Source organism: Pipistrellus hanaki (genome assembly GCF_964339955.1).
Source record: "Pipistrellus hanaki genome assembly, chromosome: 2".
Classification (NCBI taxonomy): domain Eukaryota; kingdom Metazoa; phylum Chordata; class Mammalia; order Chiroptera; family Vespertilionidae; genus Pipistrellus; species Pipistrellus hanaki.
In genome coordinates this window covers 171,951,528-171,965,714 of record NC_140504.1, presented here as the reverse complement: position 1 = coordinate 171,965,714, position 14,187 = coordinate 171,951,528, and the positions used below count along the sequence as shown (strand labels likewise).

Sequence of the window (14,187 nt, the reverse complement as noted above, 5' to 3'; positions counted from 1 at the left end):
CCTGCAGTCCTGGTCCCCCCCAACTTCCTGCCCCTGCAGGCCTGGGTCCCCCCCCAACTTCCTTCCCTGCCAGACATCTTGTGTCCACACGGGGGCAGCCATCTTTGACCACATGGGGGCGGCCATCTTGTGTGTTGGAGTGATGGTCAATTTGCATAACACATCTTTATTATATAAAATACCGCCATGCTCTTCTCCCATATGGGCTCAATGTCACCCCCTACATGCCAGCCTGTGCGAGTTCTGGGGCCACAACCAAGCAAGACAGCTCTGCTTTCAGAAGCCGGCAGGACGGCGGCCAAGACAGACAGTTGCCACGTTTTATAGGGGAGAGTGTAGGTGGCCAGCCGAGCCCAGGAGGTGGAGATGGTCCTCACCCAGGCTTGCTGGGCTGGGCATCAGTGAGGAAGGTTTTCTAGACAATCTGAAGTCCACACTGTGGGTGCTATTGCCTCCATTTTTCAGATGCAGAAACTGAAGCTTGGGAAGGTCACACGCTGTTCACTGATGAAGCTGGACTCGAACCCAGGGCTGCCTGACTCCAACAGCACCCCCCCCCTCCCCTGGTCTCGGCTCTTCTTTCTGGCTCCCTCCGAGGAGTCCTGGTTGAGGGTGAGCAGGGGCCTGATCATGAAGGGCCTTGTGAATCCAGGTTTCTTCTGAAGGTTCCGGCAGCAGGATGGGTTTTCAGATGCGGAGGCAGGTGGCAGGGGTGGCACGGCCAGAAGGCTGTGGAGGAGTAAGAGTTTGCCAGAAGAGGTGGCCTTGGATGGGGAAGCCCTAACCACCAGACCCACCTGCCACCAATAAGGAGTGATGAAGGGTGGGGAGTGCTGGGGACCAATGCCTCAGAGTTCAGGTGTGTGTGTGTGTGTGGAGGGGGGGGCAGGAAGCCTGGGTGCTGGAGGATCCAGTTCAGTGCCCAGCAGCTTCATTGCAGTGGGGGAAGGAGAGGGCCAGAATTCCCACCTGGACACAGCCCGGCCGGGTGCAGGGGAGTCAGGGAAGGGGACTCGTTCCCATTTCCCAGGGGGATGTCGGGCCAGGGTTGGGTAGGGCGGGGCCAAAGGGCGGAGCCCAGGGGCCACTTCCTCTTTCCCACGGTGTGGTTCCCGTGGCGCCCGCTCCCCTGCCTTGTGCCAGGTCAGCCTGGCCAGGGCACTCGGGAAGAAGAGGCTTCAGGCACCAAAGCCCCTGCCTGGATCCCCAGCCTGCCGCCTCAGGAGAGGCAAGATGGACAGATCAAAGCCAGCCAGGAACGGGCTCCTTCAGCCCGTCCTTCATGCAAAACCAAGCCCCAGCTCTGCCGGAGCCTCACACTCAGTCCCAGATCCAATCCTCACCGCAGGCAATCCTCAGCCCAGCCACAGGCAACTCCATCCGCACACTCCGCTCAGCCTCAGCCCCACCAAGGAGACAGTCTGACCCCAAAGCTCCGCGTCAATTAGAATCCCCACGGCAACCCGTCCTAACCACCCCCTGATTCTAACCCTCATCCTGTCCCCCCCCCCCAGCTTCCTCACCCCCCTCAGCTTCAATCCAGACCTGACTCTAACCCACACCTCCACTTGAATCCTAACTCGAACTCCTGTCACCCGCTGCCACGACATCTTCCCTAACCTGTAACCCATGGCTGATCGAACCCAGCTTTCGCCTGCTTAGCTCCACCCGGCACCCCCCAACCCCAGCAGCACCCTGAGCTGCACTCCTGACCTGAGCCTGGTGCTGACCTCCCTCCCAATGGAAATAAGTGCTGCCCGTAGGGCATCTCTAGCCTCACCTTCAACTAAATTCCACCCGTCACCCTAATGTTCTCTACCCCCCCCCCCCAGGGCTCACTCCCACCGGCTCTCAGCTAGCACCAGCCACTCCATGGGTGGACTGGATGTGTAGACCTCAGCGAAAACACACACACCTACATACACACACACTTATCAGCATTCACACATACAGTTCAGTGTCCATACACACCTTAGTACATACACACACACTCATCAGCATGCACATATACAGTTTAGTGTGCATATGTGTACACTCTCAGTACACACACACACACACACACACACACACACATGCACACACACACACTCATCAGCATGTGAATATACAGTTTAGTGTCCATACACACACCTCAGTACACACACACATAGATACACACACACACACACCCAGAAAGGGGAGGAAGGCCAGTCTACCTCCAAGAGGGACCTGGGAAGGCAGCTAGAGCAGGTGTTCCTGCCCCTCCCTTGGGCCGGACCCCTTTGTAGTTCCCTTCTGGCCAGGCTCTGCCCCTCCGATTCCTCCTTCAATATTGACTCTCCACACCCAGGGATTTCCGCACCCCCAGCCCGCTCAGGGCCCCTGCCTGGCTTCTGGCCAGGTTTGTTTGTAGATTAGAACCATGGAGCTCCTGGACCTCCCTTCCTCCCGGTCCTGGGGCCCTGCTCACAACAGAACACAATGAACACACACTGTGCTAGGCCTCAGGGGGGTCAGAGTCTCAGGGGCAGACACACATAGCCAGGTCATCTCACTCAGCAAGATCCCCCGGAGGGGACTGCACTGAGTCCTGTGGGGACAAAGAGAGGTGGTTTAGCTGAGGATGCAGTGGGGGTTATTTGACCCGGGCCTTGTAGTTTGAGTAGGAGTTCGCCTAGGGACAAGACAGAATAGTATGTTCAACAGTGAGGAAGCACGCTCAGGAAGGGCCAGGGTGTGTGTGTGTCGGGGGTGGGGGGGGTAGGCTGGGCTAGTGGGGGAGGGGGAGCGGAATGGGAGGGCACACATGGGGGCTGGTCAGCGGGTGAAACAGCAGGACTGGGGAGGAGGTTGGGGAATCAGGGGGGAAGGGAATTGGGAGGGGAAGGGAAGGGGCTCATTTGAAGATAATCTGAGTCTGAGGGACAGTCAGGACAGTGGAATCAGTGCAAATGAGGTCAGGCTGTGGCTCTGGATGGGCAGGTCCCTAGAGAGGCCAGTGGGGACCAGAAGTGGATGCCGCTGTTGACAAAAATAACCCCACGAGGCAGGTATTGGTATTAGTCCCCATAGAGGGCACAAGGGACACCGAACGAGGCTCAGAGAGAGGAAACGATTTGCCCAAGTTCACACGCATTGCAGCTGGGCAGTAGGCAAGGTTTGAACTGGGCCTGTGGATGGCAGAGCTGAGTCCTTCCTCCCCGTCACAGTGGCCACACCTAGTGCCTTGGCTCGCAGCCTCATCTCTCAGCCCATGAAGCCCTCTCCAAACTCCCTCCTCACCTCCTCCCAGCTGCATAACTCCATTTCCCTGAACAGTCCAGGCCTAGTTCACCTCGGCTGTCATAAATGCAGCATCTTCTGTAAGAAATGGCCTTTACCCCACCCCTTCTCTAAGAAAATGCCCACCCATTCTCCAGAACTGGGCAGTGGCATGCCCTTCTGTGGGAAACCTTCCTGAACTGCTCTACCCCTGGACTGGGGGAGGAGCCCCTCCATTCTCCACCCTGAGCCCCCCTCCCCCTCCCCTGGTCACCCTGCATTGTGTGGGACCCCTCCCCAAGGACCGTGCTGGGCCTACAGACCCGCCTCAGCATGGGACCTGGCCCAGAGCAGCGTCAGCGAGTGTATGTGGTTGGGAGTGAATGCGGGGCCCAGCTGGCTGTGGGTCAAAAATGAGTGCCCAGGGAGGGGACTGATCTCTTATCTGCCAGGACTGTCTTGAGCCTTAATTGATTGGGCCCTAATTTACAGGTGAGCAGATGAGCCTGCCAAAAAGTTCCCGGGTTACTCAGTAACCCCGCTTTCTTTAAAAGCTCCAACTGTTTCCCGTTGGCACCCAGGACCAGCCACTCCTCTCTCGGGCCCGGCTGCCATGAACACCTTCCCGCTCGCCGCTCTGTGCCTCCTGGGAGCCTGCGCTGCTCTGGCAGGGGCAGTCACTGTGCAGGTAAGTCCTGCCCCTTCCCTGCCTGGCCGGCTCTCTGACCCCAGGACACAGGGCCGGTGCCCTGAGAGAGCACCCCCTCTTTGGAGCTGGATTTGTCACCAGAAAGGGGACTAGGCCGGGAGCAGGTCTGCCTCGGGCCAGCCTGCAGTGCGTGGGTTCTTGACTTTGTGCAGGGAAGATGTCACAACGCGAGACTAGGTGTTTTGAGAGGATGTTTATTAAAGCTGGGGACAGTGAAACAAGGAAGGGCCTAGGATAGAAGAAGCAAAAGGAGACTAGGCGGGTGGCTCTGTCTCTCTAGGAACGTTATAGGAAGGAAGCGAGCCAAGGTGGGGCTGCCGTCAGCTCCCTGGAGAGTCAGAGAAGAGGGGACCCTGGACGTAGGTTCAGGGGGTCGGACCAGGATGAGCTGCCGCTGCCCATTGCTCCCCTGGTTGCAAGTCTTCTGGGGACCCTTAAAGTTTAGGAGATACATGCTGGGCGAGGGGTGGGGATGGAGGTGGGGAAGGGGGGAGGGAAAAGCTGGGACCTTTGTGTGGAGGGCTTTAAAGGCTGGGAGTTTGGAAGTCTTAGGGGAGGATCTCAATAGAATAGTCATCAGCTTTTCCAGGTGTATCCATTTAGGGTCTTGGTCTCTATTGATTGGACAGCACCAGGCAGAGGGTCATTAGTTATTGCAGCTGGTCCTGGAGTCACCAGCACTAGTGTTGCTGCTTTTCTGGGCCTAGAGCTGAAATACACCTGAGGCCTAGATGGTATCTCTAGGGAGGAAAGGTCAGGGAAAGGTCAGGCATGATTGGTGATAAGCCAGGGGAAGGAAGAGCTCCCTGGGGGGCCAGGTCCGGTGCCAGTTTTGCCCATAGCTAGTGCACCCCCCTCCTCCCAGTGACCCTCTGTATCTGGCTGTGAATTGCTCTACCAATTTGTTCAGTTCTATCAGTTCCCAATTCCACTTGCCAAGGAATTCGCCTAGCTTCTGAGGATCCTGCCTCAGGTTCAATTCCAGACATTCCTTCTTAGTCCTGTCCTCAGACTGAGTACTGGCCTGGATCTCAGGACTCATATGGCCTCCTTGAGTGTGGATGCACCCTGCAGGGGCCCCACTCTATCCCAGCCAGGCTTGAGGGTGGGGAGTGGGGGGGAGGGGGCTTTTATTGCTTCTCAAACATCAGCCAGGTTGCAGGCGGGAGCTGGGAGCCAGGTGAGCAGTCCACGTGACTGTCAGTTAGGGGTGAAAAGAGCCTGGGCATGGCCACACGGAACGTGGTCCCAGCTCTGTACGTCTCCCCGAAAATCAGCACCATGGCTCCCACATATCGGGCACCTGTTGTGTCCCAGACACATCACATCCATTTCCTCCATTCCTCGTAACATGCAGGAATGGGCACAGAGCAAAACCAGGGTCCAAGCCCACTGTCCAGCTCTGAGGCCCGAGCTCTAACTACCTCCTGGTGCCCTGAGAGGAGTGTCTGGTTCCCATGAGCCACTAACACTGCTTGAGCGGCTGGGGCTGCAGAGGGGGCCAGTCCCGGAGGAAACAGTCAGGGAGCAGGCTGCAGCTTGGCCTCATGCTCTGGACATGTCTCCCTCAGGATGGAAAGTTCTCCTTTTCTCTGGAGTCAGTGAAGAAGCTCAAGGGCCTGCGGGAGCTCCAGGAGCCCAGCTTTGGGGACGGAATTCAGTTTGATGGACCTGCGGTTCCCGCCCTCTGTAGCTCTAGTAAATTGCCTGCAGAGATCAAGCCTGTCTGCAAGGAGCCCAACGCCAATGAGATCCTCAGGAGGCTTGGTGAGTAGCCTCCTGTCTGTTGGGTGGGGCTTAGGCATTCTCTGATTAGTGGCACTTGAAGAAGAGGAGTGCTCTGATTGGTGGGATTCAGAGGCGGGGCTCTGCTCTGATGGGTGAGACTAGGGGGCTCTGCTCTGATGGGTGAGTCACGGGAAGCCCTCTGCTGTAATTAGTTCTTGGTTGTAATTGGCAAGGCTTGCTTTAGGAAGGTCTGGGCTCTGACTGACGCAAGTAGCACCGTGTCACGGTGTAGCTCTTTTCTGGGTGGAAACGCTGCTCTGATTGGCTGGTTTGAGCGGCACATGTCCTGGTTTGAGGCAGGAAGCCCAACTGGTCATAGAGGACAGGCCTGGGTTTCTCCCAGGAGCTGGGTGGCAGATGTCCTAGCTCTGGCTCAAAGGAGGGGGGAGGGGTTTGGGGAAGAGAAGCTAATGCTCATGGGGCCCCATCTCTCCTGTCCAGAGGCCATCGCTGAGGACCCGAGCACATGCGAGCTCTGTGCCTACGCTGCCTGTGCTGGATGCTAGGACAGCAGGGGCTCGCTGTCTTCTGTCCCTCCCCTGCAGAATGCCCCCACTCCTGGCATCTCCGGAGCTGCCAGCTGCTGGCTGCTTCTCCAACCTGCCTCTAATAAACCAGATTCCAGAGTACTCCTGGCGTTGATTTCATTCATTCCTCACCTCTCAGTCTACGCATCACCCAGCTTCGTGAGTGCCTACCTGCCCTCTCACGTTCAGGGCCTTGAGTGTGAAGCGCAAGGACCCCACTCTCCCTGCACCGGGAGACCTGACTCTCCAGACCACCAGTGGAGGAGGTGGAACCTCTGCTCTTTCACTCGTCCTGGAGTCACCAAAGTCAGGGAGCCACATCTCTGCACAGGGTCACAAGGGTCCAAAGCACTGGCCCTGAGCTCTAGAGTATTCAAGGTGCCTCAGGGTCTGGCTCGCTCTGACCACTTCAGCGTTGCTTCCTCCCCTCCCCCCACAACTCCTCCCCCCCCCCTCCCCAAGTCATAGCTCTCAGCATTTTCTCTCCCCGTCTCACCACTGCATGCTCCTCTCCCCACACCCCTGCCCAGGTCCCACCAGGCCCCACCCTTCCACTCCCAGGGCCTCTCCTCAGGAGTCTTTCCCGCCCTCCCAGGAGGGGGCCTTCATGCTCCCACTCTGTCCTCGGGGCTCCCTAGGCACCTTGGCCACCCACACCCCTTGCACAGCTCTGGCCTCTCTGAGGTGCAATGGCTTCTGTGCCTGGGGAAGTCTCTCTGCTCCCCAGAGGGGTGAGGCCCGCCGCATGGATGGTTGCATGAGAATGTCACAGAGCAGGGAAAAGCAAGAGCCACAGGGTTCGAGTCCCAGGTCTTCCATGTGCCGGGCGATGGCAGAAAAGGAGCTTTTCCTCTCTGTGTCTCAGTCTCCTCCTCTGGAAGACTGGGTAGCCACAGCACCTGCCTCCCAGGCCAGGGGCAGTGCCGCATGCAAACGTGTGTGTGTGATGCATGTAAAGTTCAGGCTATATGCAAACATACCAACGCCATAAACCGTAGAAACAAACAAACCAAAGAAAGGGGAGGCAGGGTCAAGCTGAGAATGGTTCGGGCAGGGGTGAGGAGGTGAGGAGGTGAGGGGTGGAGAGAGGTAGAGGGAAGGAGGAAAGAGGAGGCGACCTTCTTGGGTCCTTCTTGGGGAGAAGGGTGGAGGGGAACTGGGTGACCCAAGTGGGGTTCCCCCGGCTACCGAACTCAGAGAACGATGTCCTGGGAGTCAGGGAAGACTTGGTGAAGGGGAGGGGAAGCAGGCATTTGCTTAGCTCTTGGGATTTGCATTGGGATGGATGGAATTTCAAAGCCTGTGTGGAGATGGGGGCAGAGGGTATTCTAGAAGGTGGGGTTGGTATATACACACACACACACACACACACACACACACAGACACACACACACAGAAGCAGGAAGGGCCAAGGCACTGGAACGGCTCACCTCGGTGACACCAGGGGCCCTGATTCAGTGCAGGATTTCTGTTGACTATGTCGCCCCAGCACTCTTCCCAGCCTGCCCCGTAAGCCTGAGCCTTCCCTTCTAGTCATTAACCCCGGGGGCAGCCAGAAACAGCGGCACAGCCCTCACTAAGGGTCACAAGGCGTGGGCTCTGCTAAGCTAAAGGTACTATCCTGACCTAAGTTATGTTCCAGCTCCTGCATCCTAAGGCGTTAGGCCTCCCTGGCTGCTTCCCCATAAAACTGGGCAGAGGGACGCCAGAGTGCTCCCCGGGGTGTGTCCGCACAGCCCTGAACCCGGAACCCACCACGCCTTGCGATTTGCCCTCTATCATCTGTAACCTACCCGTCCACGGGGAGCTTGGGCTTCTGAGCATTAGCTTCCCGTTCTCCGGGGTGGCACGTTCACCATAGAATAGCCAATGTTTATCCCCTGTGGCTGTTGGTGGTCAGGGTTTGGCTCTGCTGGCGCTGAGTGGGCGGACTCTCTCTGCAGTCAGGCGGACAGGGCGGCCCGGGAGGCACACGGGCTGAGTTGGAGCCTGAGCGTGTCCTTTACAAGCCGTGCTCCGCGCTCTGAGACTCGGCTTCCTCAGCCACAAGTGGGGATGGCAGACCCTGCCTCCCAGGCGGCAGGGGCATCGGGGGAGCCCTGTGGTGGCGTAGGAGCACGTAACGCTCCTGCCCTGGAGCCCGCTCTCCGCTCTCCGGGTGTGAGTCCTGGCGCCACCTGTTCCCAGCTGCCAGACTGGGGGCAGGCCCCTTAGGCTGTTTCCTCAGGTTCTTCACCTGTAAACGGGGGGTGACAAGGGGTGGGGAGTGAGGAGAGATTCCACCTTTAGAGCTTTCAGAAGTGAGTTGTTTGAAAGCCTTTCTTTTTACCCCTAAATAAAACGTGGGTGAGGGAAGAGTAAATGAGGTGATGCAGGAAAAGCCGGGCCCATGGTGAGCACTTCGTTGATGCTGTCACTGTTGCTCTTCTTTCTGTGTGGATGGCTCAGCCTTGTGCCTGGCACAGGGAAGACGCCTGGTCAGTGGCGGTTCCTTCACTGCCTCCTCCCCAGGCTGGTGGGAACCCAGAGCTGCTGGAGGGACTGGCGGAGAGGAGGCCACGTGGCTCATGAGCTTGGCTGAGACTTGAGAGGTGCCAGGGAACGCGGGGAGGGTAAGGTGGTGGGGATGGAAAGGGCAGGGAGGAAGCTTTGTCCTGGTCTGGGGTAGTGCTCTAAACGCCCACCTCGAGTGATGGTAGAGATGAGAGCGGCCCAGAGGGACGTGCTAGAAATAAGGTGAGCCCCCCAAGTCAGGGGTTCTGGTAGAATACAAAACACTCAGGAGCCGAAACCGGTTTGGCTCAATGGATAGAGCATTGGCTTGGGGACTGAAAGATCCCGGGTTCGATTCCGGTCAAGGGCATGTACCTTGGTTGCGGGCACATCCCCAGTAGGGGGTGTGCAAGAGGCAGCTGATCGATGACACTCTCTCATCGATGTTTCTAACTCTCTATCTCTCTCCCTTCCTCTCTGTACAAAATCAATAAAATATATTTAAAAAACAAACAAACAAACAAACAAACAAAAAAACACTCAGGAGCCAGGCAGCCAGACAAACATATTAACTTCTTCGTAGAAGGGTGCACACACATGGTCTGGAAGGTGTGCACACAGAGCAGGTGGGCTGCTTGGCTTTATAATCCCTGAGGCACGTGACCTGTTCTTTGTTCTTTTAAAAAAATATATATTTTCCTCCAGAGAGAAAGGGAGAGAGACAGAGAGCTAGAAACATCGATGAGAAAGAAACATCGACCAGCTGCCTCCTGCACAGCCCCCACCCGGGATATGCCTGCAACCAAGGTACATACCCTTGACCGGAATCAAACCTGGAACCTTCCAGTCCGCAGGCCGACGCTCTATCCACTGAGCCAAACCGGTTCCGGCTGTCCTTTGCTCTTGATTGGAGCTCAGGTGCACAGTCTTTAGCTATTGGCTAATTCAAAGGGCGGCCCCCAGTCTTTCGCTATTGGCTAATTCAAAGAGCTGCAAGCCATGCAGCCAACATGGCGGCTGCCAAGTCACGCGGTCCAAAATGGCGGCTGTCTAAACTGTTCTTTGACAGAAAAGATGACTTGTTTCCTCTCACAGACGCAGGAGGCATTGCAAGGGCCCCCGCCAGTCTGGCCTGTGGGGGAGGAAGGGAAAGGAGCTGGAGCTTCGGGGAATTTTTGCGGCCTGGCGGGCTGGGAGACTGGGGACTCCGTAGCAGAACTGGATGGTCAGGAGGGGTGGAGTTCTGGGGGGATTCATGCTGCTTTGGCCCAGAGCGGGGCTGGGGGGACTGAGTTCAGAGGCCCCAGCTCCTTTGTACCCAACTTTCCTCCTCTCTCACTGCCCCAGGCAGAAGCTGGGGAGGACCCCATGCTGTGGAAAGGCCCTGCTCCGGGGAATTCCCAGCTCGGCTCTGGCCTTGAGTTATGGCACCAGAGGCCACTGCGAGGGAAGATGTGGAGGCGGGGAGCGGGGGGCCGGGGGCCAGGAGCCGGGCCGGTGTCATGGGGAGGCGCAGTATGGCATTTCAGAGCACGGCTTCTGGCCCAGACTTTGCGGGAAGAATTCTGCTTTACCGCTTTGCTGTGCCAGGACTGGTCCTCTCAGAACCCGGTGTACCTCCTCGTGAAGTGGAGATGCCAATCAGAACAGTCCCTGCTTCCTTAGGCTGCTGTGAGGCTTAGTGAGTTAACACGTGCCAAGGGTTTAGACTGGTGCCTAGGCCAGTGGTCGGCAAACTCATGAGCCAACAGAGCCAAACATCAACAGGACAGTGATTGAAATTTCTTTTGAGAGCCACATTTTTTAAACGTAAACTTCTTCTAACGCCACTTCTTCCAAATAGACTCGCCCAGGCCGTGGTATTTTGCGGAAGAGCCGCAGTTTGCCCACCACTGGCCTAGGCTATAGCAAACGCGCAATAAACGAAGGCTACTGTTATTAATATTCTCCAGGGCCCAGGAGATACCTCCCATCTGGGGCGGGGGACACCAAGGGTGAAAGCTAAGGGCCCATCTTCTCAGGCACCGTGTGCAAGTGGTCAGTCAGCTTGGCGATGGGACTGGAGGGGGCACCACGTGATCCTTCCTCCACCCACCCCCGTCCCAGTTAAGCAAGGGAGCTCTCCCCACCCCATCAGGAGCTCAGAGCTCTGGCCCTGCAGGGAGGCCAGGTCTTGAGCTCAGCTTGGGGTACGTGGGTCTGGGTGCTCTGTGGAGCATGGGCCCCTTGTTTCCCGCCCTGAGCTCACTCCCTTCTGTACCAAACAGGACTTAGTGAACAGGCTCCTTGGGTGCTGGAAACCTGGGGATTCCTAACTCTGGCCCACACTGTGTCCTCAGCCCACCCAGCTCCCAAGAAGCTCCTCCCCTGGCTCCGGGGATGGACAGATGGACTCTGATTCACGTGAGGGTGGAGCATCTTTATTCAGCAGTAGGGCTTTCTAAGGGGCCAAACTCTCCTCCAACTGCGAGTCACGCTGCTCTGTGCCAGATCCAGCGGATTTGGTCCTAGGAGGGTGGCAATGACTGAGGTGGCCAGGGCACTGCCAGAGTTTGAGGGGTGGGGGGCTGCAAAGGCAGTGGTTGGTGGGGGGAGACGAGGTGTCCAGGGCTGGCGCCGGATATCCAGGGCCATCTCAGAGGCAGCCGGTACAGGCAACGTTCACGCACAGCTCACAGTTGGTGTTGGCGATGGTCTCTGGGCAGGGGGAGAGAACTGGTCAGCTGAACGTGAACCTGAAACACCTGTGGTCCAGGGAGCTGCTGGCCAGGCGGCCGGAGAAGCCTGCCTAGAGGGCCGGCATCTTTTCTCGCAGATGAAGAGCGTGACATTTTAGAAACGAAGTGAACATCTTGGGCTTAAGTCCCAGGCCCTCTCCTTCCTCACAGAGCCTGGGCAAGTCACTTAAACTCTGCCTGCGTTTCCCGTCTCCTGAAGGGACAGTCACGGCCTGACGGACAGTGTGGTTGTGAGGAAAGAATGCAGGCACAGGGCTGACAAGGACCTGGCACTCAATGCTAGCTAGTTACTACCTGCTCCTGGCCAGCTCTGCTTCATTTCTTCCCTTTCAGCCTCGAAGTCACCTCTTGGATAAGGTGACCAGACGTCCCGCTTTTTAATAATTTGTCCCGCGTCCTGCGGCGTTTTTAAAAAGTCCCGATTCTTTCCAAAAATCGGGACTTTTTTAAAACGCCACGGGACGCGGGACAAATTATTAAAAAATCGGGACTGTCCCGCCAAAAGCGGGACGTCTGTCACCTTACTCTTGGAAGCCTTTCAGACTCATTATGCCACCCCAGATGTGAGTCACCCCTCCTCGTGTCCCACTGTGCTCCCCATCGTCACTGCATCACAGTCAGTGCGCACGGCTCCCTTTCCCGGGGCCCTTCCCTCCCATCCGGGAGGTCTTTGATGGAGGATGACCAGTTGGTTCCGGTTGTTGGGAGCTGCCCGGCTTTTGGTGCCCAAACTGGGAAAAGGGTGTTGTGTATCTTGGATTGCCCTGTCCCCAGCCGCTGGGTACTTTATAGAAATACGGTGAGGTGGAAGAACTGAACCTGGCCTGGGGTGCAGGAAGGAAGGGGACAAGGGCAGGGAGCTCCCAGGGGCGGGGACACTCACTCAAGGCCTTGAAGATGCTGGCGGCCTCCCTGGAGGTGCAGATGGGCTGGAGGTCCGGTGGCAGGGCCGGGTGGTAGCACGGGCTGGGCAGGAGGCTCTGGGCCTGCAGGCGGGGGCTGAGCACCGACTGCCTCTCGAGGTCTCTCAGTTTCTTCACGGAGTCCAGCTGGACCTGGAAGCCCTGGTACTGGGGAGGTGAGGAGAAATGGAAGGGCATCAAAACCTAGGCTAGGAGACCAGGCCCCAGACTCTGAAGGAGGAGGGGAGACCCCTGTAGACTCCTCAGTACCAGGGAAAGTACGAGATGGTGTCTGACACTTCACACTGCAGTCTCAGGCCCCCAGTCACTGCCAGGTGAGGCCACAGCAAGGCTGTGTGTGGAGCACTGTGGTTTAAGACATGGGCTTTGGGGGCCAGTGGCCCCCAGTTCAAATCCCTCCTCTTCCCAACCAGGTGCCTGCCTCTTCCCCACTCTGCGCCTCACCTGACAAATGGAGGTAACCATGTCCCCTCCTCCCTGGTGCCTGGTACCCAGGGCACACTCCGTAACTGGGTGACCCCCCCTGAACCGACAGGCCATAATGATGGCCACCCCAAGCTGGCCAGGCTGCCGGGGGAGGTGGAGGCGCTCTGGTACCCTCCACAGGACCCTTTGTTCTTCTCCTGGAGGCCCTGCCCAGTGGGAGTGGGAGCCACCAAGCGCTACAGACCTATGAAAGGAGACCTGGGCCCCCTGCGGACTGCTCCCCATGCGGTGCCCTCTGACTGGGGAACTGGCGTCCTCCGTGCCTTGCTACCTCCTGCTCACCCTGCAATGTCAGCTCATCCTGCAATGTTACCTGCCAGGGAGACATTTTCTGGTGCTTCTCCCTTGCACCCGTACACGCTTGAACATGGGGGGCTGCGGGAGCCTACAGGGGTCTCCCCTCTCCCTTCAGGCATCTCAAGGACAGGCTCCAAGCCTTGCTCCATCCTCTGCCCTCTGAACAGGATGGGCTGGTCTCCGAGGAGAGTCATGCTGAATAACAGCCATTTAGTATTACTGCCATTGTCACTATCACCATAGCCATAGGTGTACCGGCTGCCCGCATCCCCAGCTGTCCTAGTCCCTGGGCCGTGAATGTGTGTTGAGCTGAATTCTAGGCCCTCTCCCCCCTGCCCCCCCCTGTATCCCATGAATTCCCATCACCCTCTCCCCATCCCAACCTCCCGCCACGGGAACCTTGAGTTAAAGGCCATTCTGGCTGGAAGGACTCACCTGGATGTAGACTGACTGTGTGCTCTGCAGGAGCACCAGGAGGACCAGAGCCACTCCAGTCAGAAGCCCTGACAGAGTCCTGCCACCCATCTTGCTCCCTCGGCACCCCGCCTCAGCCATCCACCCAGCTGCTACCTGCCTCTCCGGCTAGCAGCTTTTATAAGCCATGCACTCTGGTCACTCATTAACTGGGCAGCCGGGTGGGGTAGACACCTGCCAACTTTGTGACAAGCCTAGAGTCCATTCTTAGAAAGGGAGCGAAAGGAGGGGGGCCAGGGCATGTGTGCGGGCTCTGTGGGCGGGCCTCGGACCACACCACTTTCCTCCGCTCCTCCCCATGCTACCTGAGGAGTGACATGATAGGGAGACCATGTTACAAACAGGGAAAGTCACTCCAGAGTTGAAGTGACTTGCCCCAGGTCACAGCACTAGTCCATGGCCAAGTGAGGACTCACTGTCTTTGACTCAGGCCAGCCCATGGTTCTCTGGGCATAAGATCTGCTGGCTCAGGGAAGGTGGGCAGATACAGAATTTTTTTTGTGTCCCTAGAC

At 57.7% G+C, this 14,187-nt stretch overlaps 2 protein-coding genes across 2 annotated transcripts; one reads left to right on the top strand and one right to left on the bottom strand.

Moving 5' to 3' along the window:
• The first annotated feature begins 525 nt into the window (after nt 1–525).
• GUCA2A (guanylate cyclase activator 2A) lies at nt 526–6,365 on the top strand. The gene is made up of 4 exons (XM_084872095.1): nt 526–612; nt 3,733–3,928; nt 5,521–5,716; nt 6,179–6,365. The coding sequence occupies exons 2-4, from the start codon at nt 3,854–3,856 to the stop codon at nt 6,241–6,243; spliced, it is 336 nt and encodes a 111-aa protein (XP_084728221.1). The 5' UTR covers nt 526–612; nt 3,733–3,853; the 3' UTR covers nt 6,244–6,365.
• A 4,794-nt stretch (nt 6,366–11,159) lies between these two features.
• Nucleotides 11,160–13,763, bottom strand: GUCA2B (guanylate cyclase activator 2B). The gene is made up of 3 exons (XM_084874744.1): nt 13,637–13,763; nt 12,379–12,565; nt 11,160–11,454 (listed from the first exon to the last, which is right to left on the bottom strand). The coding sequence occupies exons 1-3, from the start codon at nt 13,754–13,756 to the stop codon at nt 11,393–11,395; spliced, it is 369 nt and encodes a 122-aa protein (XP_084730870.1). The 5' UTR covers nt 13,757–13,763; the 3' UTR covers nt 11,160–11,392.
• Between the last annotated feature and the right edge of the window lie 424 nt (nt 13,764–14,187).

Bases quoted from the DNA above. Each gene is read 5' to 3' on its own strand.
- GUCA2B (XM_084874744.1), bottom strand. From the start codon at position 13,756: ATGGCTGAGGCGGGGTGCCGAGGGAGCAAGATGGGTGGCAGGACTCTG. The intron at 12,566-13,636 runs GTGAGTCCTTCC...TCACCTCCCCAG, and splicing joins CACAGTCAGTCTACATCCAG to TACCAGGGCTTCCAGGTCCA. The intron at 11,455-12,378 runs GTGAGTGTCCCC...CCCCCTGCCCAG, and splicing joins CAGCATCTTCAAGGCCTTGA to AGACCATCGCCAACACCAAC.
- GUCA2A (XM_084872095.1), top strand. From the start codon at position 3,854: ATGAACACCTTCCCGCTCGCCGCTCTGTGCCTCCTGGGAGCCTGCGCT. The intron at 3,929-5,520 runs GTAAGTCCTGCC...TGTCTCCCTCAG, and splicing joins CAGGGGCAGTCACTGTGCAG to GATGGAAAGTTCTCCTTTTC. The intron at 5,717-6,178 runs GTGAGTAGCCTC...TCTCCTGTCCAG, and splicing joins TGAGATCCTCAGGAGGCTTG to AGGCCATCGCTGAGGACCCG.